This window comes from Crotalus tigris, unplaced genomic scaffold (genome assembly GCF_016545835.1).
Source record: "Crotalus tigris isolate CLP2741 ecotype Arizona unplaced genomic scaffold, ASM1654583v1 scf7180000017800.2534000, whole genome shotgun sequence".
In the NCBI taxonomy this organism is placed as follows: Eukaryota; Metazoa; Chordata; class Lepidosauria; order Squamata; family Viperidae; genus Crotalus; species Crotalus tigris.
The window spans coordinates 2,122,170-2,149,510 of record NW_024096645.1 but is presented as its reverse complement, the minus strand read 5'-3'; the positions used below and the strand labels follow the sequence as shown (position 1 = coordinate 2,149,510).

Here is a 27,341-nt window from a genome sequence, read left to right as displayed (position 1 = left end):
TCCCCCTCCTCCTTTCTCATCCGGGTGAGCCAGAAGTGAGCCTGGGTCCTTTGCTTCACCCCAGCCACTCTGCAGCTCCGAGGGATTCTCTCACAGTACGTCCTGCCCTGCGCTGGCTTGTTCCCTTGGCTGGGCAGGGCCGCGTACCACCTGCCACGTGCTAATGTACCATGGGTGGTATGTGTACCACTGGTTGAAAAGCCCTGTTATAGATCACAGTAGAGGGAGCAGTCTGTAGGGCAAGAATAAACCAAACATACCTCTTTGGAAAATAGTTCATTTGTCCTTTATATAATGGGGGAAATGGGTATTGTGAAATAAGGAAATACATGTTCTTAACAAAACCCATGTATAAGGAACACTTAAGTTTTAGTTTTTACATAAGTTGGCACAAAAATAAGCCTTTAATTTCAATTTAGCACAGATCCATAGGATCACATATATGCAAAAAGGCAGTCTTCTCTCATCATATGGAACTCCTTCTTTGACTAGGAATCTGTTTTGGGGAAGATGCTGACTTTATTGTTTCTGCTCACTTTTCGTTCTGATTTACCCTTGGATTGCTTTGTCTGGATCAGCTCCTCTGGTGTATTTCCTAAAGGAGGCAGAAGTCGTTTCTTACCATTCCGGTTTTCAGGTAGCCATTGTGGTGGCAACTCAAAAGGTCCAAAGCCCAGTTGTGTAGAAAACTTTTCTTTGGCCGATTCGGCTTCTGTAGAGAAAGCTGGTGCTATTTGTGCAGCAGAATCTGCAACTGCGGGACAAACAGACCTCTGAATTTGGGCTCGTCCTATATCTAAGCTGGTTGTGGGCATCTCCTCCTGTTGGTAATCATTGGGGTCCACAGATTGAGCTTCGTTTTCATGCTCTGTGGGCTTGAAAATTTGCTCCTGCCCAATGTGAAACATTTCTAGGAGTTGGCTGCCAGAACGAACGTGAGATTCCAGATTGGCCTCCCCAGAACTGACTATGTTCCTCCGACTATACCTTTGGTGTAATTGCAGTATCGTCCCTATTAACCATTTCCGTACAGATTTGTTAACGGTCAGGAAGAGGAGTGGGTTGGCCAGCAGTGATATTTTAGGCAACCAGATAGCAGTAAGAAGCAAGTATTCAGAGGTATCAGAAGAATCCAGGACAGCGTGATAAACCACCATAGTCATATAGGGAATACTGCAGAAAATGAAAATCATAACCATAGACAGCAGCATGGCATGAAGTTCAGATTCTCTCTGGGAGGCATAAGGAATAGAGATTGTATTTTGAGGGGTTCTTAAGGCAGCTATAATGACTTTTTTCTTCTGGCTAGCACTCAATGCCTTGCGGATGAGGATCATGAAGAGAAATACCACAGTCACTGGTAAAACCACAGTAGTAAGGTTGTAAGTGATAACATATGCTAAATGGCCGACAGAGTAACTCCAGGGCCCGGTACAAGTTGATATAGCATATATGTCTGACACATGGGTCACAACAAAGACTGGAATGCTGGCCACCACCGCATGAGCCCAAATATAGATCACCAGATCTCGTGATTTGGCATCCGATATCTTTCTTTGCAGTGGGTATAAGACTGAATAGTACCTATCCAAAAAACAGAGGAGAGAGCAGAAATATCTATAAGGGATACAGAGATGCCATTCCTTCTTATTCTATCAAATTAGACTCCATCTCCCAATAGTTAAATATACAGAATACTATTCCTTATCCTATTATGTAGATTAAACTTGGACTATTATCAGAGATGCTAGAATTTAAGATGTTTCAATGTTAGTTCTAGTACAGATAGTCCTCGACTCACGATCACAACTGAGTCCAAAATTTATGTTGCTAAGCGAGACATTTGTTAAGTGAGTTTTGCCCCATTTTACAACTTTTCTTGTCACAGTTATTAAGTCAATTATTGCAGTTGTTAAATTAGTATCACAGTTATTAAGTGAATCTGACTTCCCCCTTGGCTCTGCTATGTCAGAAAGTCGCAAAAGTTGATCACATGACCTCAGGACACTACAGCCGTCATAAATAAAAACCAATTGCCAAGCATCCAAATTTTAATCATGTGACCATGGGGATGCTGCAACAGTCATTTTTCTCAGTGCTGTTATAACTTTGAGTGGCCACTAAATTAAAGGTTGTAAGTCAAGGAATATCCGTATACACTTTTTTAGTCACTAATTTAACCTTATATAAAATAATGACAACTGCAACTTATATTAATTAATTTGTATCAAAAATGTGATTAGAATTTACTCTGAAACTCCTATTTTTCTATATTATCTCATAATCTCTTTGCTCCAAACTGGTTTGTGAATAGAACTGAATTAACCATGTTTCTTAGCATGTAGCAGTTCCAGCCAAACTGCATAATTCATTAATGCATGTGAAAGATTGCCACATTACAAAAAGAGTAGATTTGCTAAAATACCTAAACATAGCATGTGACATGAAAATTCCACTATGGTACTCAATAGCTCAGTTCACAGGTTACATTAAGACATAATACAGTTTCTTACTTTGGTCTTAGCATAAGGCCATTGTGGTTTATAACCAATAGAGTATGATTTAACCTTAGCTTAGCTAGCTGTGACTTATTCAATAAATGATTAGAAGACAACCTATCCAGCATCAGCTTTCCTAATAATGGGAGCTAATGAATAGATAAGACCAGTATTAATTACCGTAGCTAGTCAAAAATCAATACAGAACTTCTGTCATGTCCTTCAATATTATTACAGATTCCAAGACAGTAAGATTGAGACTTGGAATCCATAATATGTTTTGGTAAGTACTTTTAAAAAAGCGTGATTATCTTCCTTTCTTCTGTGGGTGATAGATACACAAAGAAAATTAACTTTTTAGTGGATCAGAAATATTAGAAAAGAGCCAGTCAGGTTAAATTAGCAAGGATTTAAAAATTGTATATGCAATCTTTTTATTTTTAATTTTTTTAAAAAAAAAATATTAAATTGATAGGGAAATAAGACAAACAAAAAACAGAAAAATACATCAGAGGAAAGATAATTAACAGATTTATCCATGTTATACTTCAAAGATAACCAGTGAGTAATCATAGTGTCTTACCGATCCAGAGCAATGACGGGAAAACTCAGGATGGTCACTGAGCAGAAGACCTTATGCAAGAATTTAATCACTTTACAGAAGATCATGGTGTAGATCCATCCACAGCAATGTGGACTGGTACTGAGAACAATGTCAAAAGGCACACAGACAAGGCTGGCACAGATCCCAGAACAGGCCAGGTTCTTAATAAATCGATTTGTTACTGACTTAAAAACTGATGTCCTGCATGTCGACCACAAGACCACCACGTTTCCTGGATGAACAGAAACAAAAATCAAACTATGAAAATTAAGAAAGGCATGTGTAATGATCCAGTTAATTCTTTCATTTTATTCAGCAAACAGCACTAAAGTTTAATTCAGACATAATTATATACCTTGCTATCTTTCTCAAAATAGGATCATGTTTAATTCTGTAGATATTTACCCAGAATTAAGTGTTGCTCATTACTCACCCTAGGAGTAATGATGTTTCCTAGTAGGAATATAGGATTGCAGCATGAGTTATAATTTCAATAAAAATATATTCCATAAATGTCCTAATTTCTAGATAAGGTGGCAGTTAATATAACACATAGATCAGTTTAATATTAACTGTACTTGGTGCATCTCATTCCATACATTCCTATTTAATTAATGTGTATGCAACCTGACTCTCAGCATCTTTCAACATCTTACAAATTGTAAAAAAAGATGAAAACAAGAAATAGCATAAAACAGAAAAGAACAAAGAGACAACCACCCCAGGTAGAAACAAAGAAAAAGGGGGGAGAAGTGAGGCTTCAGTTATGCTCACTTACAGGCCTAAAACCTCCAAAACACCAGAAGGGTTGGGGGCTGTTTGAATTTCAGGAGGATCCTCATTCCAGAGAAGGTGCATTTCTGTGATCCAGAAAGATGGCAAGGTTTAACTCAGGGGTAGGCAACCTTGGCTCTTTTATGACTCGTGGACTTCAACTCCCAGAATTCCTGAGCCAGCACAACACAGCTGGCTCAGGAATTCTGGGAGTTGAAGTCCACGAGTCATAAAAGAGCCAAGGTTGCCTACCCCTGATGGAACCCTATCAGATTATCTGCCCAATAAGAATGGAATTCCCTTGTGAGTCCTTGCTCCCTCCCAGTTCACTTTGTATCCATCCTTTCCACTACAGCCAGGCTCTTTTTTGACGTAGATTGGCACTTTCTCCTAGGACCCCTGTGCCCAGGACCTGCTTATCAAACATTTTTTTCAGGTGGATAAACCAGTTGTTTTATGCACCCATCTCAAACCCACCACACTTTATGGAGAGCCATTTGTGGTTGCTTTTCCTGCTGGCAGGCAACACTTGATTGGAAAAGAAACGAAGACAGAAATTCAATGATTGCTTTCCTTTAGCTGTTCCATATTAAAAGCATAAAAGTATATCCATTGTTGGTCTGAATACTGAGGCAGAGTAAGGACCAGCAAGGAGGCAGTTTGGTTTATGCTAGCCTGTTTTTTCTGCTGTCTCATTGACAGGAAGAAAATACTTTAATGCAGTGATCTGGCCATGCAAAAAAAAAGAGGAGGAGGAGGAGGAAGAGGAGGAGGAGGAGAAGGAGAAGGAGAAGAAGGAGGAGGAGGAGGAGGAGGAGGAGGAGAAGGAGAAGAAGGAGGAGAAGGAGAAGGAGAAGGAGGAGGAGGAGAAGAAGAAGAAGAAGAAGAAGAAGAAGAAGAAGAAGAAGAAGAAGAAGAAGAAGAAGAAGAAGAAGAAGAAGAAGAAGAAGAAGAAGAAGAAGAAGAAGAAGAAGAAGAAGAAGAAGAAGAAGAAGAAGAAGAAGAAGAAGACAAATCTCCACTCTACATTTCAAATCATGGCTCATTAGGAGCCAGTTAAATGTATCTATTTTTCTTTGCATTTATTATCTTGTTGTCAAATCATTCATGAGTTTTTCTTTTCAATACATGCTATAATTTATTCAATTTATTCAAATGGAGGGGGAGTGGAGTTTATGTTGTGGATTTTTAATGCTGCAAGTCATCCAGAGTCTCCATATGTGAGATTGGCAGCTCTCTTTCTCTCTCTCTCTCTCTCTCTCTCTCTCTCTCTCTCTCTCTCTCTCTCTCTCTCTGTGTGTGTGTGTGTGTGTGTGTGTGTGATGCAGTAGTTATTTTCTCTGGATCATTTGTGTATTATATTATCTTACATCAGCTGTGGTCTTCCTGGCTGAATTGTCTGTAAAGGTCTACCTTATTAGATTTAATCTATCCAATAATATGCTCATTTTAGGCTGAATCATACCTTTAGATAACATGGGAAAACGTTCTTGAATAGTCATTTACCTATCCTTTTTCATAAAAATAACTGCTATATATGAGATTATTGGCCTAAAAAACTTTGGAAATTATCATTTTAGAGGAGCATCTTTGGAAGTTATATATATATATATATATATATATATATATATATATATATATATATATATATATATATATATATATATATATATTAGACAAATAGGACCCTTGTGAAAATAGGATTCTGGATAATTCAGTAGAACTTTACTATCTCAAATAAACATAGTTCCAAAGGAATATGAAACCAAAATGTTTTTTTTTTCTAAATGTAATGTTACAAGCATAAAAAAATGATTGGATAAATTTTGAAATATTTCTGTATTAGTGGAGATTTTTTTAAAGAATTTCACAGTGGAAATATATTATGGGTTGTTTTGGGGCTGTTGGTTGTTTTTTTTTTTTTTTTTTTTTGCCTCCTTGCACTGTTCTTCATGATAAGTATAAATATTTGAAATTGCTTGGCATTAGGGCAAAGCAGTGTTAGTACAGGTAAGGAAAACAATCCTGATACAACAGCATTAATTTGGGGGAAGTACAAGAGACTGAAACACAATATGATGAAAAAAGCTTTAGCGAAGGTTTATATGAAGTGAAGTTTCTCTTAAGTCAATGAGTTCTCTTAAGTGCCCAAGTTGTCACATAGATATTTTACAAAACCAAGGGATATTTTCCCCTCTTTTCATTTGGGCTCTTCCCTACAAAGATCACATTATTTTAAAAAGCTGGTCACAAGAGTCTTGCTAATTCATAATTAAATCTTTCCTATGCTCAGCGACTTATTCTCATATAAGTGCACAGAGAACTGCAGCCTTAAAATGCTTAACTCTGGAGAGATCTTCTGAATGATTAAAGCAAGCTCTGCCAATATATTATTTTCTCCCCAGCTCACTCTGCCCATTAAGTTTATGGTACTTGCCTATTAGCAACAGCTTCAAAGGGGAGCAAACAACACAGGCTACTCTACAGTTACCATAGCAACAATAATCCCATGAAGCTAAAATCATTTTCTTTGGCTAAATCGCTACCTATGACTCAATCATTTTGGCTTTATGTCTAACGTGACAAATGAGAACCTAGTACCAGTTCTGAAGCAACGTGACTTGTTCAGGGATTTTTTCCCCCCTTATTTGAACAGAACTCCGACATATTCACAAATACACGCTATATTGTTTATTGACCTTGACAGGTAGTTTAAGATTATGTAGTTAAATTTAGTTTTACATGAAGATTGTTTTACATGAAGAACGTGGGCATGTTTACTTCTTCCCTGAGACTGTTAGAGTAGTCCTTGACGGAAGAATACTAAATAGGAAAAAAAGTTCCCCATCTCTTCCCCAGCATAGAAATAATCAGATCTGACTAAATACTAATTTCCTTGCCTTTGTGTCAAGAGTGTTTCCAAATCCTAAGCATAAACGATTTCTCAGAAATTATGAAAGCTTATTGGAGAGTGTTGTCTGCTTTGGATCACTAAATGGAAATTTGGTCTAAAGTAGTATTCAATCTAAGGTTCTAGGTAATCCAACAGTATATAGACAGAGTCAAAGGGAGGAAAGTTTAATTTAGTGGTTCTTAAACAGGGAATAAGCAATTTCTAATTGCTTGTTTGTAAGTCAGAGATCTACCATGGGACTGCCAAGATGCTTATGTATAACCACAAAGTCTGCCTGGGTGGGAGGGAGTGATAATAAAGTTACTCAGGAGTGGAGAAATTGGGTCAAACAGTTTAAGAACCACTGGTTTATAGAATCAGGCCCTATACAAAAGTTTGAAATTCATTGTTACAAATGAAATTAAAAAATAAGTCATCGGCATGTAATAATAGTTCTAATTTCTGTTGTGTTGAAAATATCTTCCATTTGTCTAATAAATCATGTCCATTATTCCAGTGCCAAATAAAAAAAACAAGAGGAAATAAAGAACATTCTTGATGAGTTCCATAAGACAATATGATAGTTGAAGAAATAATTCAATTTTTATTAAATAAAGTAGAGCATCATATATTAATCCAAGTAGTAAAAATCTATTTTAAATAAAACTGGATTTAAAAAAATCTCTACTGGAATATATACACATATTCGTCAACCAATAGGACCATCACTGCAGATACCATTTTTTTCTTGTACCCAGAATCTCAGTGAGTAATCTAATATCATCAGAAGATTTGTGACTTTCTATAAAACCAATTTGTGCCAGAACCATGGTATAATTATCTACTTACCAGTATATAATTTTTATTAAAGAGTTTTTAGGAAGGAAGATAAAATATAGTATAAACAAATATAACATAAGAAAAAGAAAGAAATTAAAGAGAAAGGGGGGAAAATAAAGTAGAAAAGAAAAAGATACAAAGAATTAGCCTCCAATCTTCTTCACAGAAGTACAAATATAAATTTATCTCCTCCTCTAAAATTACATCATGACTCTCTTATATCCATCATCAAAACCATAAATCACATTATTTTTTTTTCATTTTAATGCAAAAAGTTCATAAGGGGTTTCCAATCAATACTAAATGTAGCTACTGTCTTTTCTCTGATCAAAAAAAAAATCAATTTAGCCATCTCAACAACTTCCATCACCTTCACCAACCATTCCTCCATTGGGGGTAGTGCTGAATCTTTCCATCTTAGTTCATACAATAATCTCACTGCAGCTATCACGTATAAAATCAAAATTTTTCCAACTGTTTATTCATCAATCTCTAAAGAAAAACCTCTAATCTCAATTGTATATTAGTCTTCAAAATCCGCTGAATCAGTATATATGAGTTTTTCAGGTTTTTTTACACGTCCACCAAACATGATAAATTGTCCCTTCTTTTGCTCACATGTCCAATATAAATTTGAAGTGCCCTTATACCAGTGATGGTGAACCTTTTAGAGACCAAGTGCCCAAAAACTGGCCCCGCCCCTGCCCCACCCCCTGCCCTGCCCCACCCCACTCCACCCCTACCCCGCCCCCACTCCGCCCCACCCTGCCTTCCCGCAGGGCCACTCACCGCCTCCAGGGTCTACCACAGATCACCCAGGCAGCCCAGCAGCACCATGGCAGCCATGCCCTCTGCCCGCGCCCCGCAGCATCAACTGTGTGTGATGGGGCGTGAGGGCAGAGTCTTGTCACTCTGCCTGGCTGCTATGTCCTTGGCTGCGCTGCTCCGCATGGGCCACGCTCGGGGGCGACTCTCCTGGGGAGTTGCTGGTGAGGAGGGGGTCATGGGCAGAGGCAAGGCTGGGGAAACGGCATGTGTGCCCACAGAGAGGGCTCTGAGTGCTGCCTCTGGCACCCGTGCCATTGGTTCGCCACCACTGCCTTATAGATTCTAGACAATTTCTCTGGTGACGTACCAAAGCTGTGCTGGAAGCATAATGGAGTAATATCAATCTCACTTAGACTTATACACCATTTCACAGTGCTTTACAGCCCTCTCTAAGCAGTTTACAGAGTCAGCAAAGGGCCCCCAACAATCTGGGTTCTCATTTTACCGACCTCGGAAGGATGGAAGGCTGAGTCATCCTTGAGCCGGTGAGAATCAAACTGCTGGCAGCAGCAGGCAGCAGAAGTAGCCTGCAGTATTGCATTCTAACCACTGTGCCACCAGGGTAATATTATCAGTTATTTCTGTGCGAGGTTCGCTGTCAAAATTTTTGTATTAATATTTTACAAGGAAATTGGGTGATACTTTGCAAAGTCAGCAACTGTGATTTTGAAGTAAATATCCTGCTGACTCTGCAAATTCTCATCCAATTTTTTTGTACTGTAAAGTATAAATGCAAAAAAAAATGGCATTAAGCTTGGCACCAAGAAAATATTTTAAAATGCATAATTACTGATCTTTAATAACACTGAGGCAAAGAATTCAATATATAGCTACTAAGTGGAATATCTATCTGAAGCAGGAGTTTTTCTGTTCTTGTAGATTTAATATCTATAATTTGTTCAAGAAAAGATTGCAGCTAAGGAGTTTCATAAGAATTGAATAACTTCTTCCTTGTTTTCATTTTACCCAGTATTATACAGGTCAAGAATAAAAATAAAAATATATGGATTTATTTAATTAGATTCATTATGTACATTATCCTGAGTGTTCTTAGATTGTGGCAGCTGTTAGAGCTAAGATGCGAGTAATTTTATTAGTCTTTCACTGTGCTTTGCTTTATTTAATTTGGTGAATATTCTACAGCAAGTGTAATGAGAGAATTATGCTCTTATTTAGCTCTCATAAAAGCTAATGTTTAGACCTCTTCTTAATAAGCCTAATCTGGATTTATCAGAGATACAAAATAATAGGTCAGTCTATAACCTTGAATAATTGGATAATGTGATTGAAAGTGAATAACTTCCTAGCTTTAGGCAAACTAGAAGAAACAGATTTTTTTGACCCATGTCAAGCTGATTTCAGGGAACAAAACCTTGATAAATCTGATGGCTGATCTAGCAATCTGAAATTAAGGAGAAACTTCCTAACAGTGAGAACAATTAACCAGTGGAACAGGTTGCCTTTATATGTCATGGGTGCTTCATCACTGGAGGTTTTTAAGAAGAGACTGGACAGTCATTTGTCTGAAATGGTATCGGGTCTCCTGCTTGAGCAGATGGTTGGATTAGAAGACCACCAAGGTCCCTTCAAGCTCTATTTTGATTGATTGATTGATCTATACATGGGGCTGAGTAGGGAGCATGTTTCTGTTGTTTTTTTCTTGATTCTTATGACTTTTGAAACCATTGAGCAAGATACCAGTCAGATCACCTAAGCAATTTGGGAATGGCTTTGTAATTATTTTGTTTTTATCTCTTATGTATTCAAATGTATCTCTTAGGCAAACCTATCCCTTGAAATGGCTCATACGGTATCCCTCTGGGCTCTATTTTCTGTCTAATACATTTTTCATATTTTGAATAATATTTTAATAAAACCACTGACAGAGATACTCAAGGGATTCAAAGCTGAGTAAGATTCACATACTGATGACACCCAAATATCTTTCTCTGTGACATCTCCAGAAAAAGGATAGTTCCCTTGAACACCTGCCTACAATCAATAAAAGAATATAGTAATTGGTATTTTATTTTATTGGCATTGGTATACTGGCCAAGGAAGATAATTAAGAGGAGGTATTCCAAGAATCCTGAATCTCAGGAGTGGTGTCACTTGAAAAACCAGCAGAGTTTGATGCAGATCAAATGTTATTTCACCTACGGTAGTTTTTGAGAGCACTGCCTTCTGAAGAAAGAGCATCAGAAGATAGAGAGGCATAGAAAGGCTTGGTTATTGTAAGAGACATAGCTACCAGGCAGAAGATGTTGATATTTATGGGCTCAGCAGTATCACAATGTAATAACAATGATTTTTCTATGTCTAGCATGCATAGCCACAAAAAATTCTTATAATTCACCTTCTCTCTCTCCCTCTCTCTCTGTCTCTCTTTCTCTCTGTCTCTGTCTCTCTCTGTCTCTGTGTCTGTCTCTCCCTGTGTCTCTGTCTCTCTCTCTCTCTGTCTCTTTGTCTCTCTCTGTCTGTCTGTCTCTCTCTGTGTCTATCTCTGTCTCTGTGTGTCTCTCTCTCACTGTCTCTCTTTCTGTCTGTCTCTTTCTGTCTCTCTCTCTCTGTCTGTCTCTGTCTCTCCGTCTCTCGCTTTCTCTCTCTCTCTCTCTCGTTCTCTCTCTGTTTCTCTCTGTCTTTTTGTCTCTTCCTGTCTGTCTCTGTCTCTCTCTCTCCCCTCTCTCTGTCTCTTTCTGTCTGTTTCTCCCTGTCTGCCTTTCTGTCTCTCTCTCTCTCTCTCTCTGAGTCTGTCTCTGTCTCTTTGTCTCTCTGTCTCTCTCTTTCTGTCTCTCTGTGTGTGTCTCTCTCTGTTTCTCTCTGTCTCTATGTGTGTGTCTCTCTCTGTATGTCTCTTTCTGTCACTCTCTGTCTGCCTCTCTGTCTGTCTGTGTCTATCTCTCTCCCTGTCTCTCGCTCTTTCTCTCGCTTTCTCTCTCCCTCTTTCTGTCTCTCCCTGTCTCTCTCTCCCCCCTCTCCTCTGTCTCTCTCTCACTGTCTCTCTTTCTCTGTCTTTCTCTCTGTGTCTGTCTCTTTCTCTCACTCTGTCTGTCTCTCTGTCTCTTTCTCTCTCTCTGTGTGTGTCTGTCTCTCTGTCTCTCTGTTTGTGTGTGTGTCTCTGTCTATCTCTCTCACTGTCTCTTTCTCTGTCTTTCTCTCTGTCTGTCTCTCTGTCTCTCTCTCTCTGTTTGTGTATGTCCCTGTCTGTCTCTGTCTCTCTCTCCATCTGTTTGTCTCTCTGTCTCACTCTGTCTCTGTCTCTCTATCTCTAACTCTGTCTCTGTCTCCCCTTCTCTCTGTCTCTCTCCCCCCTGTCTCTCTCTCTCTCTGTTTTGCTCTCCCCCGTCTCTCTCTCTCCCCCGTCTATCTCTCTGTCTCTCTGTGTGTGTGTCTCTCTCTGTCTCTCTGTCTCTCTCTCTGTGTCTTTCTCTGTCGCTATCTCTCCCTGTCTTTGTCTCTCTCTGTCACTCTATCTCTGTCTCTCTCTTTGTCTTTGTCTCCCTCTGTCTCTTTCTCTGCCTCTTTGTCTATCTCTCTATCTCTCTGTGTGTGTCTCTCTGTCTCTCTCTCACAGTCTCTCTTTCTCTTTGTCTATCTCTCTGTCTCTCTGTCTCTCTTTCTCTGTCTCTCTCTATGTCTCTGTCTCTTTCTCTATCTCTGGGTATCTCTCTGTCTCTCTCTCTTACTCTGTCTTTCTGTCTCTCTCTCTCTCTCTCTGTGTGTGTCTCTATCTCTCTCTTTCTCTCTCTCTTTCTCTGTCTCTCTCTCTCTCTGTCTCGCTCTGTCTGTCTCTCTGTGTCTCTCACACACACTTTCTGTCTCCCTCTCTCTGTCTCTGTGTGTCTTTCTTTCTGTCTGTCTCTGCCTCTCTCTCTCTCTTTGTCTCTCTCTCTCTCTGTCTCTCTCGCTCTACCTCTCTCTGTCTCTCTCTCTCTGTGTCTCTCTGTCTGTCTCTGTGTCTCTGTCTCTCTCTCTCACCTGCTCTTTCTAATGTTATCCTTCTTGTGAGTGTGCTTGAATACATGCTTAATTGGAATTAAATTTATGAGTACAGGATTAGTTTGATGGATTTATTAGGGCAATAATGTAGATATGAACAACTGTTCACCTCCCAGTACATTCAGAATATTATATCTTTTTAGTTCACCTTCCTATCTACTGATTTGAGTGATGAATTTTATCAACATTACCAGCTGATATTTCTGTTGAGCGTCCGCATTAAAAGGTTTAGAATAGAATTAGTTAGAGTAGAATAGAGCTGGAAAGGACTTTAGAGGTCTTCTAGTCCAGCTCCCTGCTCAAGCAGGAGAACTTATATCTTCTCCAGCATGATTGGATGGAGACTCCACTATTGGTTTGTCTTAATTTTCCTGCTCCAATCAGACTAAATCAGAGTTAAAGTTATGCCTCCCTTTGTCCCCATGCCCAAAAGACTTAGTCTTTTGCTCCCAGACACGTGTTTTTCATATCTTGATCAATCCTTTTAAAAAAATTCCCTTTCTTCGGAGAAAAGAACCTCGTTCCATTGCATCCTCTACTCCTTTGAGTTTCCTCTGCCCTGCAGCTAAAATTCCACCCCTAACAAATTGGGCTCCTCGTGAGTAAGGAGGCCCTTTTGGACAGGGGAGGCAGGGTTCTGAGGCTTACCTTGGAGGCTGAGGTTTAGCTTTGGAAACTGAGAAAAATTGCATCGGAGGATCTTTGAAGCTTCCACAGACCTCCGAAGCTCACCCGAAGCTCAGCTCAGCAGAGCTTTTGGAGCCATCCTAGGCTGCCACGGACCTTCTGGAGCCCAGCTGTTCGTCGGAGGCATTCTGGTGAGCTAGAAATCCTTGGAGCTGTTCAGCTGTTGGTCGGAGGCTCAGTTGATCATCGGAAGCCTCCGCAGCATTTTTCCCATTGCTGGAAACCTCAAAGATCCTCCGATGCAGTTTTTCTCAGTTTCCAAAACTAAACCTCAGCCTTAAGAGCCTCAGGTATGTCCCCTGGAATATTGATGTTGGGGAAAAGCGACATTAGAGGTTCATCCACTTGTGGGATCTCCAAGCCTTAAACCGTTATTTGATGTACAGGAAGTTTAAAATTCAATCATTGCAGTCAATTCTGGCTAGTGTCTGGTGGGGAGACTTCCTGACATCAACAGACCTAACTGAGGCCTATCTCCATATTCCTATTCTCCCTGGACATCGCAAGTTCCTCAGATTTTGTTATAATCACCAGCACTATCAGTATAGAGCCTTACCATTTGGTCTATCCGCAGCACCTAGAGTTTTTACAAAAGTATTGGCAGTGCTGGCAGCTCACTTCAGAGAGATCCTGGTCCGTGTCCAATGTTACCTAGATGACATTTTAATACAGTCCTCCTCATTCCAGAGGGCTCAGTCAGATCTCACCCTTACTATCAGGACTTTTCAGGAACATGGGTTTTCTGTTAATTTTCAGAAAAGCCATACTGCACCTTCAACCCAGCTCCTTCATTTAGGGGCAGTCATAGACACCAGCAAGTGCACAGTCTATTTATCTCAGGACCAACAGGACAGCACCAGGGCCCTGGTGCAGAGAATACGACATGACAAGGTAGTTACCCTAGCATTGTTAATAACTACTGGGAAAAATGGCATCCTGTGTTCACATCGTACCATGGGCACGTCTTCACTCCAGGGAACTGCAGTGGGTCCTTCTTCCCTTTCAGAGACTACGCATCAGCGCTTCCAGGCTGAAGGTTCGAGTTCCGCAGTCGGCGTTGAACTCCCTTCGATGGTGGGCCTCTCCAGTGCTAGCACGGGGCACAGAGTTCAAGGAACCAGCCAGAGCTGTCCTCACCACAGACGCCAGCCTATTCGGCTGGGGAGCACACCTCCAGTCGCAATGGGCTCAGGGGCGGTGGTCCTAGCAGGACTTAGAAAACAATATCAACTGGCTGGAGCTCAGGGCCATTCATCTGGCACTGCAACATTTCAAAACCTTGATAGCGGGTCAGTACATATTAGTGCTTACAGACAATGTAGCTGCCAAAGCTCATGTCAACAGGCAGGGGGGGACCAGATCCAGACCCCTCTTGTAGGAGGCCAGATGACTGGGGTCTTGGGCAGAGCTGAACCTGGCTTCCATCAAGGCGGAACACATATCTGGGGTGAACAATTACCAGGCGGACTCGCTAAGCAGAGCCACCGTAGACCATGGTGAATGGCGCCTGGAACCAGGAATTTTCCGGGAAATCATGGTCAGGTTTGGTGTTCCAACCTTAGATATTTTTGCATCCCCAACCAACTCACAACTTCCAAGATTCCTTTTCAAGTTCCCGACCCCATCAGCAGAGGGGACAGATGCCCTCCGCAATCCCTGGCCCAGGGATCTGCTTTATGCCTTTCCTCCCCTACTGCTTCTTCCAGCCACGATCCGCAGAATTTTACACGAGAGGGCGGAAGTTCTTCTGGTCTCTCCCCATTGGCCGCGGCAACCGTGGTTTGCGGACCTGGTGGAACTCTCCGTCTCACCTCCATGGAGGATTCCAGCAGGTCGTATCTCCCTCACTCAAGGGGATATCCAGCACCCGGACCCGCAATGGCTCAAACTAACCGTTTGGCACTTGAGTGGCAGGCCCTGAGCCAGGTCTCATATTTGTCGAGAGTGATAGCGCTGATTCAGCAATCCAGGCGTCCCTTTACGAATAGGATCTATGATGCAACATGGCAGAGTTTCTGCAATTGGTGCACAAGTCATAAGGTGGAACTCACGGGTGTTTCGGTCCCTATTGTACTAGAATTTCTGTTGGAGGGGTTAGATAAAGGGTTATCCCCGAACACAATCCGTAGACAGGTCACTGCTCTAGCTATTGTTCTCACGTGCGAAAATGCCACTCCTCTGACTCACCATCCCTTGGTTCATTCCTTCTTGAAAGGAGCAACCAATGCCAAGCCACCAACAGTTCACCGATACCTATCATGGGACCTACAGCAGGTCTTGCAGGCCCTAGTTGCTCCCCCCTTTGAACCTATGGAGACATGTTCATTTGATCTGTTATCCATGAAGGTGGCATTCCTCGTGGCAATCACGTTGGCCAGGCGAATTTCGGAAATGGCCAAAAGTCAGAGAGGACCTTTGCATTTCCTTCCCAGACAGAGTAGTCCTCAGACTTGACCAATCCCAGGACAACGAGAGTCAGTGGAGTACACTGGACGTCCGCAGGGCATTACAATGTTATATCAGTCGGACTGCGCCCTTCCGTAGATCTGAGGCCTTGTTTATTTCCTTCCAACCTTCGGCTAAAGGCCAGAAGATCTCTTCATCGACTATAGGGAGGTGGATCAGGGCTTGCATTGCCCTGGCATACAGAACACAATCATTACCTGTCCCTAGAAATATTACGGCCCATTCCACTAGAGGTGCCACTACTTCCACAGCCTGGGCGACACAAGCATCTATAGGGGAGATTTGCAGGGCGGCCACATGGTCTTCCCCTTCGTCCTTCATCACAAGATTGACAAATATGCATCCTTAGATGCCTCCTTTGGGCGCAGAGTTTTGCAGAGAGTATTAACATCTGAAACATCACAGGCCCAAACTGACTCCCTCCCTTAGGGACACAGGGCTTTGGTAAGTCCCACTAGTGGAGTCTCCATCCAATCATGCTGGAGAAGGGGCGTTGGTCTTACCTGAACGCCTTTTCTCAGCATGATGATGGAGACTCCACCCCCTCCCAGATAAGGTCAGTTGGTCCGGATTCCAATGAGAGGAACGCAGATGCGTGGACCAATGTCTGTACACCGACTCAGTCTTAAACTGGGCATGGGGACAAAGGGAGGCGTAACTTTAACTATGACTTAGTCTGATTGGAGCAGGAAGATTAAGACAACCCACTAGTGGAGTCTCCATCATCATGCTGAGAAAAGGCGTTCAGGTTAAGATCAACGCCCCATCTCAGACAAGTGACTGTCTAGTCTCTTCTTAAAACCTCCAGTGATGGAGCACCCACGATTTCTGAAGGCAAGCTGTTCCACTGGTTAATTGTCCTCACTGTTAGGAAGTTTCTCCTTAATTTCAGGTTGCTTCTGTCTTTGGTCAGTTTCCAACCATTTTCCTGCCCTCTGGTGCTTTGGAGAATAATTTGTCCCCTCTTTTTTGTAGCAGCTCCTCAAATACTGGAATACTGCTATCATGTCACCCATTTCTTATTTTCTTTAGACTAGCCAAACCCAAGTCCTGCAGCCGTTCTTCATACGTTCTAATCTCCAGGTCTTTGAGCATTTTAGTTGCTCTTCTCTGAACTTTTTCCAAAGTCACAATATCTTGGTTGCAGTATTCCAGGTGTGGTCTTGCTCTATTAATCCCGGGAAAGCTTATAAAAATAGAACAGATTACAAGTAAAACAAGCATCACTTCACATTATTATTTGTACACTAAAATCATAATGCTCTTAGGACCTGGGTAAGCCACTCTGGTGAGGAAATCCCATAAACACAATACCATATCTCCATTGAAAAATATGTTTCTTAGCAATTATAAAATATTTCCATAAAGAAAGCAAAACAAACCTGTAACCGCTCCAGTTGTTGCTCATATAATAATATATAGGTAGAATATAGGTAGGCCTCAGTTTATGACCACAATTGAGTCTGGAATCTTGGTTTCTGAGCAAAGCAGTCAAAGACATCATGTAACCACTTTGCTCAATGACGGCAATCCTGGCACTTCTACCATTAGGCAATCTTGCGGATCGTTAAGCAAACAAAATCTGTGATAAGGATTATGGGGGTAGCTCATGGGGATGGGGGAGGCACTGGAATGCCTGTTGCAGGCTACAGGGCCCCCAGTGCATAGAAACCTGCTACAGCCTTGGAAGCCTTGGCTGATCCTCATGTGACAAGCCTGGGAGGCTTCAGCCATGTATAGGGCCCATCAGCTCAAGCAAATTGCCACACTTATCTTTGTGTTTTTTTCTGCAGCTACTTTTCTGCACCCAACCTATTGCGAGGTGTGGCCTTCCTATCCAGGCTGCCTCAGGCCTTTCTGCAAGTGGACATCTTTCTTCTGATCGTTCAGAACAGTTATTCTCCAAATTGTGCAATTTGGAGAAGGAATCTTCCAAATGATCACTAGAATATTACCCCTTCTTGTGAATATACCAATCCATCTATGAATAATCACAATAGCAAGAATAGCACCTGCTGTCATTGTCTGCTGATAGGTCTTAGGCACTTGAGCTACCATATTTTTAAACAGAGGTTCCAGTCTAGGTTAGGAAATTTACAGCCATAGAAGGAGGATTGGATAGAGCAATGGGGGGGGGGTACTTTCTCCCACTTCACTGAGCATCCCTCTATTAAACTGATAAGCATTCTAACCTTCTCCTTCATTCTAACCATTAATAAAAAATAAAAATTGAACATTGTCATATCCCATGCATTATTGCAGTCCAACCTGATAAGGAGATATTACTAAAAACTCTTTCAGCATGCATTTTGAGCACCTATTTATCCATGTAATTATCATGTCCAACCTACACTGAATCAGAATGTTATGACATACCTTGTCAAATTGTTTCCTGAAATCAGGATATATTGCTTTTAAAGCATTCCATAATTAATTATGTAAATAATAATAAAAAATATCAGCATAGTCTAATAATAGTTTTCTCTTGACAATTTCATATAAATTTCTAGTAATCACCAAATAGTTTTTAAAGTGCTTACAAATCACTCCATTTATAATCCCGCTACAGTGTTCCCCAGCATATTAATGTCGCACGTATCAGTTTGCTAATTTCCTCAATTTTTCAACTTTTTAAAAATAAGGTTAACATATGCTGTTCTCTAGACATCTGGCATTTAATCCATTCTTCTGGGGTTCTCAAAATTAACACATAAGGTTTTAGCCAAACCAATTGCTAGTTCCTTCAAAACCCTAGAATGCTACTGATCTGGATATTGAGTTTCAAAATAATTCAAAACACTCCCTAACTATGCTTCTGTTAATTTCAAGTTTTAAAAGGTATTTCTTCATTCTGTTCCTCATAATCTGGGACACATTTCCTTTCCTTGGGAAAAAAAAATGCCACATCAAAACCTATAGTCTGTTATGCAGTGCCTGTAGAGTTTCCTGATAACTTTTGCAATATATTTTGTTGGGGTTTTGTACTGTGTACATATGATGTGTTTAACACCTCAGCTCACCAAGTGTCCTGGAAATGTGAATTTTGAATCTCAGTGGACGTACTGAAGGAGTAAAATGAAACAAGTAAAGGATTGGCATGATGTGAAGAAGAGGATAAAAGAAGACGGTTTTTCTCCCACTACCAAATAACGTGATCAAATGTAACCCTCTTGATCCTTGATGACATGCAATTGTAATACATTGCTGAAGTATATTTGGGTCCTTACAAAGAGGAAGGAGGGAGCAAAATACATCTAGTTCATCCTCTCTATCCAGATGTCTAAATGGCATACTGTTATTCTGAAAATAAATGGGGAATCTACAATCAGCTTCTAGCAAAGCCCAATTTCTGTGAGGCAGAATTAAAGATATCATAATGGGCAACCTTTTGTACGTAGTGAGGTCAGTCTATAATTTTTTTGTTATGTTAGTCTGCTCGATGCTCTATTTTCAGAAATCTCAAATATAACGTAATTTAAAATTGATCTACCCAAAAAGAAGTACCAATGGTAATTGCCTGCCATCTGCAGCCTCTGCAAGGTCTTGATACTATACCTGTGAAACTCACAAAACATAATGTACTGCACTCAGGAGGCCCTAGAAAAGAGAACAAAAAGTCCTTAAGATTAAAAGAAAACCGAGGATCAGCATGCTGTTCCTTGTGAAGCTGTATATGTTGTTTTAATAGTTTATTTCACACTTCTGCACAGCCTTGTAAATTTGGACAGCTGCCCACAATGCCTTTGGAAATCTGAAAAGGCAATTAATCTGAGTTCCAAGCCTGGAACAAACTGTAATATCTGCTGCTCAGCAAATTAAAGGTGAATAAGAAATGGCAGTAGGACTGAGTAGCAAATGACCATTAGAAGGATTGATTTGAAGGCAATATGCCAGTTAACAAGGAAGGCACCTGTTAAGTGCCTTGCATTTGTGTGAAACTTCAGTTAGATAACCCAAACTGGAGTTTGCTGCTGGAGAAATCTGATTCTCTTTAAAACAAACAAACACTCAAATGCATGAGGATGTGAGATAGCTTCAGCAATCAAAGGAAGACAATTCTTTTGCTGTAAAATTTTCTTGATTTAAGCCGTCAGTTGTCACAAACCAAATTGAAACTTATCCTGTAGGGAGAAGTTAAGATATTATGTAAATACACATATTTCATATCTTGTATATCATGAGGGAGACCACCTAGATTAGGAAACTTGCACTGGGGCAGGGATAGGCAACCTTGACTCTTTATGACTCGTGGACTTCCTGGCTCAGGAATTCTGGGAGTTGAAGTCCACGAGTCATAAAAGAGCGAAGGTTGCCTACCCCTGCACTGGGGGAACAAGAATTAATCTCAATTCATAAAGCAAAAGAGGAAAAAAAACTTTTCTTTGGTTTTCAGGGGCTGGCTGGGGAATACTGAGAATTGAAGTCCATGTATCTTAAAGTTGCCAAGGCTGAGAAACACTGGCTTCAATGATCTATGACTGTCCACTGCTATTAGTGGAAGCAATCCCATGGTCACCAAGTTGATTCTCAGCCAGACCATTAATATTGCTCACCAGATTTTGGCTTCTATTCTGGGGAGCCAGCTTCTTAGTTTAAGAGGGCTCTTAAAAACTAGCAGTTTATTTTCATGTTTTAATTTTCACAATTGCTTTTCCAGAGGTGATGCATTCTCCTATTATTTTGGTTAAAAATTCAAGGTCTACTTATCTGCAGATGGGCTTATACATGGGTAAAGTATATGTATATACTTTAAAAAGGTATTACCATAAATGTTTGGTTTCTGCTTATGAAGTGTCTTTTGATGAAAAATGATCAATATTATTTAGTGTGATTAAAGTCACATTATATATGCAACATTCTACCCATAACCATAAAAGTGATATGGCTGAACTTAAAATAGGCAGTTTTGTTCTAGATATAGAAATTTTAAGTTTAAAAAGGGGGATTTCACAGGTTATGTTCCACAGCTGCTTTATCTCCTAGAAAGTTGTTATGGAAGAACCCAACCATGCTGAATCCCTGACTATTGATGTCTCCTGTTTTCCCTTGGCAATTACTCAGATGTCCCAGTTTGAAGCTTCTTTTTTATTCTAGGAAGTGCACAAAAAAAGCTTCTAGCAACAACTAGGATACCCTGAGAATGAAAGTCAGTAGATGTTTCACAGACAGGACCATTATTGTTCACATACCTTCATCGAATCATTGGCTGATTCAATGAAAAGCCGTTATTGGCAAAAAAAGAAAAAAGAAAAGAAAAGAAAAAAGTACCAGCATTGGCTAGTGACTGCCAGTTTCTATCCTGTCAGTAAATGCATAATACAAGATGGAAAAACTAATTGCATTCAGAATCATTATTGCCTCTTCATGTTCAGATGAACACTATTATTATTCCCGTGATGACACTCTCCATTTTCCCCCTGCAGTCTATTTTTGGTTAAATGGATCTCAAGGTAATCAAGCAATCTAAAATTCTGCAGAATTATTTTTATTAATTCACATTTCAAGTGTTGTTTTCTTCTTTCTGTTTGACTCTGAGTACATCGCTTTTGTCAGAAACTCAGCTGCTTACACATGGCTTACTGTCTTTAGTCCTTGTAGCCCTCACAATATTTTTTTCAATCTGTAAATTGTGGGAAATGACCAATTTGGGATGGGTCAATCCCAAAAATGATGCAAAATAGGTATGCTAAGCATTAAAGATGCTTTAAACAGCTATTTTGCAACTGATCGCAGAACATTCAACTCATGCCTCTCTAGACACACTACAATCTACAAACTGCATCCCCTTCTCCCCCAGCAGAAACATATTTTCAATACTCAGCATAAAACATGTTTTAACCTATACCAATTTTATTATCAGCAAAGAATGGGTAGGACAATGGAAGGTTACCCCTCAAAAGGATTGTTTAATCCTGACTTGGGCTTCAAAATCTGATTTGATATAAAAAAATGCTCTGAATTTCTTTTCAGAGTTATATAATAGCCATTTTCCATTTGTGTATGTCAAAGGAAAAAAATGGCCATGTTCAGAATAAAGACCACATTTCTCCTAACCCCATTTCATTATTTTTATAAATTAATTCCTTTGTACATTCATTGTATCCTATTTATCCTTTTCAGTTTATTTTGCATTATTAATTCAATATAAAATCAAACAAAGATAAGCAATATACAGTACAAATTATAGAGAAAGAAACAGAAACCAACTAAAATTAGAAATAACATATAGGACATATTTGCACAGATACATTCTCTCTCGCACACGCACACAGACACACACACACACCTCAATAAATGATAGCAATCTTTCATTATAACCATCCACAGCTAATCTATCTCAATTCAGTATCTCATTTGTTCATAAGTTGCTAACATCAGCTCAGTATAGATGGTACTCAATGGTATGCAAAGATGAAGTTATCTCAGATTTTTCAATTTCCTCATTTAAGAACGATGTGCAGTTTGGAGGTTCTCTTGGATTCTCAGCTTCTACAGGAAGAAGAGATGGCAGCTATGATCAAGATGGCCTTTGCATTGATCTATCTAGTGTGTCAACTGTGCCCCTTCAGGGATAGCCGGTCATTTGACTATTCATGCCCTATTCATCTTAAGAAGAGACTGCTGCAGTGCATTCTACAAGTCAAGATGTCTTTATATAACTGAAAATCAATTCACAGTTTCAAGTCTTTTAGTGCAGAGTAGGGGAGACACCAACTGGGCAAAATGATACAAAAGCTCAGTAAACAATGCTCACAGCCATTCATGTGGGCTGCGGAATAGATTTAACATATCCAGCCTCAAAATGGCTTACAGCCTTAGAAGGATGGCTCCTCTTTATAGACAATTACTATCTGTGCCATAAATATCACTATCTGTTTCTATTCTGCATCAATTTAACCTGCATTTTACTTTTATTTATATTTGGGATTTCATTTGATTTGCATTTTATTCTTTGTGCTGTATTTTGTACTTAATTATTAATTTGCTCCAGCTCAAGTCGTTATAAATTCTTAATTTGTTGCTAATTCTAAAGGAAACTCTTTGATTCTTTGATTTGCTTGTGTTACATGTATCAATGAAAATTTGTTTACCTGGAAAAGACTGTAGAGTGTAGGATATTTGGATTTAATTCCCCAAAATTCATTTTCAGCCATTGTTTAAAGTTCCTTTGGTGTAAATGTTGTAGAGAGGTCTTAAATCTGAATGCCCTCCTGAGAGGTGAGGTAACACATAGGCCTCAGATGACCTAATTATCATCTATCATATAATTGGCAAACACTATCTATACTTGAGTTTAAAGATAGGAAACCTAGTTAAAAGCAAAAAAAAAAAAAAAAATGCCTTACTTCAAACAGTAGGCAAGAATACATGGATGTCTATGGAGATTCTCAATCATCCAGATCATGGTTGTCCCAAAGGTGCTTTTCCAAAAGGCAACAAAACGGAAGAAACTTCCTGGAAGAGAAGTGAAATGTTTTCAAAGAAAGGAAAAAAGAACCCCAAGAAAGTCCAGTTGGCTTTTGGAAAAATCAATTTTGGAAGAATACACGGGGTTACATATTTTTATACATAACATCCTATGGTACAACATGCTACACAATCACGCAGATATTTTTAAACAATTTTTTATGGACTCATGTATTCTTCCATATTCCTGTTCATTCAAACATTTCCACTTTTCTTCTTTTTTAAAAATGTTGGCATTCATAATATCACAGGGTTGGATTCATTACAGTCCAAAAGGTACTTTTTCAAAAAGCAACTGGACTTTGTTTTTTTTTCCCCTTGAAGATGTTTCGCTTCTCATCCAAGAAGGTTCTTCAGTTCTGACTAAAGAACTGAAGCTTCTTGGATGAGAAACTTCTTGGATGAGAAGCAAGATGTCTTCAAGGAAAAATAATGTCCTGTTGCCTTTTGAAAAAGCACCTTTGGGACAACCATGACCTGGATGACTGAGACTCTCTATAGAGATTCATTACAGTGTTATATGTTCACCAGCAAAGTTAGTCCACATTACAGTTTGCAAATTGATCTCTAATCATGGTTGCAAATTGAATTATTTTATTATATTTCTACATCTTGTGTAACAAGGAATAATTCAGGGCATTTATCTTTTATAAAATACCAGTGAACCTCATGTAAAATTAACTTAGAGCAATTCAGAGCAGAAACAAAGAATACCAGCCACAGAGGTAATAGAACATGTAAACGTTCAATAAGCAAAATAACCTGGAAGCATCACAAAGCAGAAATCGTTCTTGAACACACAGAGATAACACTATATAAAACACAAAATGATAAACATATCTAATGGATTTTTTAAAAATCATATAAAAATAAAAATAATATAGTAATACAACTAGGAACTGACTTACAAATGTACTGACTCACAAATATACTTCCATAATACTAGAAACAACAATCTTTTGATCTAATAAGAAAGCACTGGATATGAGCAGAGAATTACAACTGCAGTTGCCTGAAGCTTCAGAGATGCTCAAAGAAAATAGCAGGAGTTTTGCTCTAAACTCCAGATATCTCCAAAAAGTATGCAGGTAGGAACTCTTTGTCTAAACATGCCTAGCCATTTAATTTAAAAATTAAACAGTATTAAAAGGAATTACTCAGGAAGAACTTTGACAAAAGAATTGTCTGTATTAATAGTCTCTGTGAGGTTAAATGACCAAACCATTTGTTATCTAAGACAACAATTAACTAATCAATAAGTAATGATTCTTATTTTAGTATCAAATAAGCATATTTTAAAAGTCATATATTATATTAAGATATCAAACTTTTCTATCTCCAATGAAAAAAAAGCTAGAACCCACAGCCTTTCTTTTTGCTTATGTTTTCTATTAGAAATTCAGTAAAATCCTCAACTATTTCTCTTTTTAAATAATCCCTCAATTAATATCACAATAAGATTGGTTGGAATGTTTTCATTATGCTTACTTTCTAATAAGTATACATAAAGGTTAGTAACATCCAAATATGAACACCATAGAATTCTTCAGATGTTCATCCCACATATCTGCATACAAGAAGATTGGATTGAGAATTATAGAATATAACTACATATAGATTTTCCAGGGACTTATATGTAATTCACACAAATAGAAAAACACACATAGATCATTTCTGCAGAAAGATAGCAATCCTGAACATGTGAGCCACAGAGTTGGCTTCAACCAAGGAGAGAACTAATTCAAGATTGTGATTTCCCTATCTAGAACAAGTGATCATGACAATATGGGATGCTGCAGAGGACTCTCATTATGCAGCTGGCCTGCCACTAGAAAAGTTTTGCAGATGCATAGAATGTGAACAAGGAGCAGAAGTAGTGCATTGATAGGGAACTCCTATAGGAAAGTAGACTTCTTTATAAAGCTTTCTAAATGACTATGGGCAAGCCCTTATTTCTCACCCCCTATTTGGAAAGTACAAAGTATCTGGACTTTAAAAAAAAAAGACTTGTGTTACAATCCTGCATAGAGTTTAGCTGGGTAATTTCCTTTGCCTTCATTGGAAATAGGCCAGCTGTGCAGAAGACAGCAATTTCTGATGGTCAAAGCACAGCATATTGTCATTTAGGAAGCAGCATCATATTGAACTGTGCTAAGTGTAAATCTGCTAAATGATCCTCTTTCTGCTCCTTCTGTGTGTAGATCTCAGCCCATAGCCCTTGGAACAATAAGTCCCATAAACAAGACCACTTCAGAGGAGGGGGAAAAAAACCCCACCCTGCACCTGTGTTTACTTACCTAGCAGAGAACCTATTAAGATGACAACCTGCATAACGGTAGTAAAATGTCGATATGTTTGTTCTTCTTCCCTATATGCCTCGTATTCTGACGTCCCGACCGCGTGGGCGCTTCGGTTGATTCCCACGATTTGAGGAGCACCGGATGCGTTCAAGCTTTTGACAGCCTGAAAGGGACCGCGCTCGCTCGCGTTGGCTGAAGCCCAGCTTGCATTGTAGCCCATGGCGAGGTGTCTTGCTGCCTCCCTCTTACTTAACAATCACCTCCGCACGAAGCCAGCACTCTTCGCCGCACAAAGCACGCAGTTCGCACCTGGTTTTCTAAGCGGAGCCGTTTCCATTGTGTTTCCACTAAATGTCTGGACCCCGGAAAAGCCGTCTGACGTTTCAGGTCTGCATCTCATTCCAAAGAGGGGCATACATCAGGGCAAAATGGGGGCGGGGACGGGGGGAAAGCTGACTGCATCTGGTACTCCGTTGTCCCATATTTCTTGCTTTTCCCCCTCCTCCCTCGCTTCAATGCCACTGCGCGCCCGTCCCCTTTCAGCGCGTTTGCACAGCCAAAACCACAAACAAAGCCTAGATAGGATCCATGCCGCCTGCTCATTTCCCTCTAGTAGGCGCAACCAGCATACCTCCAAGTGGGACACTTGACAACCCTTTTTCGTGGTGCAGTTTCTGGCATGGTGAAACTGAGGACCGAAGCTCGCACATCTTGGTGAGGCAATGCCTTTCTCCCCTTTCCATTTGCCTAACACAGATGCCGTTTCAAGTCTTCTGCGAGCCTCGGGTGGTTTCCGATCAGTAAGGCTTTAAATTATGCTTGACGTATGCTTCTCCGGCAATCGCATTTGAAGAGCTTGACGCTTCTGACCCTCACTTTACAGATTGGCATCAGCAACTGTTCAAAGGTTTTTGAGAACCACGTTGACTGCAGGTAGCTTTTCTGTTTTCTTAGAAAGAAAGTACGAATCACATGACACGTGACCCTCAGCGGGTGGGCTCTGGTTTTGTTTTTTTTTTAATTTTTGGGGGGATGTGGCAGCCATTTTGCCTTTTGGACTGTCAATTTAAGGTCTGAATAAAACCGCTTTGGAGAATGGAAAGCTATTGTACTGCAGAAAGGGGCTGCATTTAACCGACTGAAGTTTTAATTGACAAAGAACTTTCCAATTTAGCAAGCCTTGCAATAATGTAATATTTTGTTTTGACCTCCCATTTGTCATACACACATAAAATACTTCTTTTAAAATCATTTTGTCTATTAAGTTGTTTATTTATTAAATGTAGGTGCCAATGAGTATCCAAACATTTGCAAATGTCTTTTAAAATTTATATGCAAAATATCAATAAAGGCCAAATTGGCACTAGATTTTGCCAACATTGCACCCATCGCCACTATACCTGAGTCCATCTATCTTGCTACAGGTCATCCTCTTCTTCTCATTCCATCCACCTTTTCCTGCATTGAAGACTTTTTCAGAGAATTAGGTATTCACATATTATATCCAAAATAGGATAATTTGTGCCTGGTCATTTATGCTCAAATTTGTTTGACAATCCATCTGTTTGTTTTCTTGCTGTCCATGATGGGCTCAGGAGGCTTCTTCAACACTAAAATTCAAAGGTGTCAATATGTTTCCTCTCCTACTCCCTCAGAGTCCAACTTTCACTTTTCCAAAATGTCACACAGAGTCCAACTTTCACTTTCCCAAAATGTCATAGGGGGCTTGCACAATTCTGATCTTTGTAGGTGTAGACAAATCACAGAATGTGAATATTTTCCTCAAGTCCTTTGATGTTAGTCAACCAAATATTAGGCTGTGGTAGGGTTTTTTTATTGCTTGTTCCTTTACTGTTAATGGTTGACAGTATCTATAGCTATCTACCACTTCTTCATTGACCACTCCAAAGTTGGTTGTTGTGCCTGGATTTCTTCTTGTTCTATAGTTTAAGTTTAATTCTGCACTTCTTCCATAATTCCCTTAT

The 27,341-nt window shown here is 39.7% G+C and overlaps 1 protein-coding gene across 3 annotated transcripts; it reads right to left on the bottom strand.

Annotated features, from left to right (window-relative positions):
* On the bottom strand, positions 1–26,558 carry GPR176 (G protein-coupled receptor 176). Of its 3 annotated transcripts, none has more exons than XM_039342660.1 (4): positions 25,354–26,558; positions 19,145–19,186; positions 3,082–3,334; positions 1–1,584 (listed from the first exon to the last, which is right to left on the bottom strand). In XM_039342660.1, exons 1-4 carry the CDS (start codon positions 25,574–25,576, stop codon positions 489–491), a joined length of 1,614 nt encoding a protein of 537 aa, XP_039198594.1. In that variant the 5' UTR covers positions 25,577–26,558; the 3' UTR covers positions 1–488. The 3 variants fall into 3 exon arrangements, with proteins under 3 accessions (XP_039198594.1, XP_039198596.1, XP_039198595.1); XM_039342662.1 differs by having other exon boundaries at positions 19,080–19,186; positions 25,354–25,384; XM_039342661.1 differs by lacking the exon at positions 19,145–19,186.
* Positions 26,559–27,341: the final 783 nt, after the last annotated feature.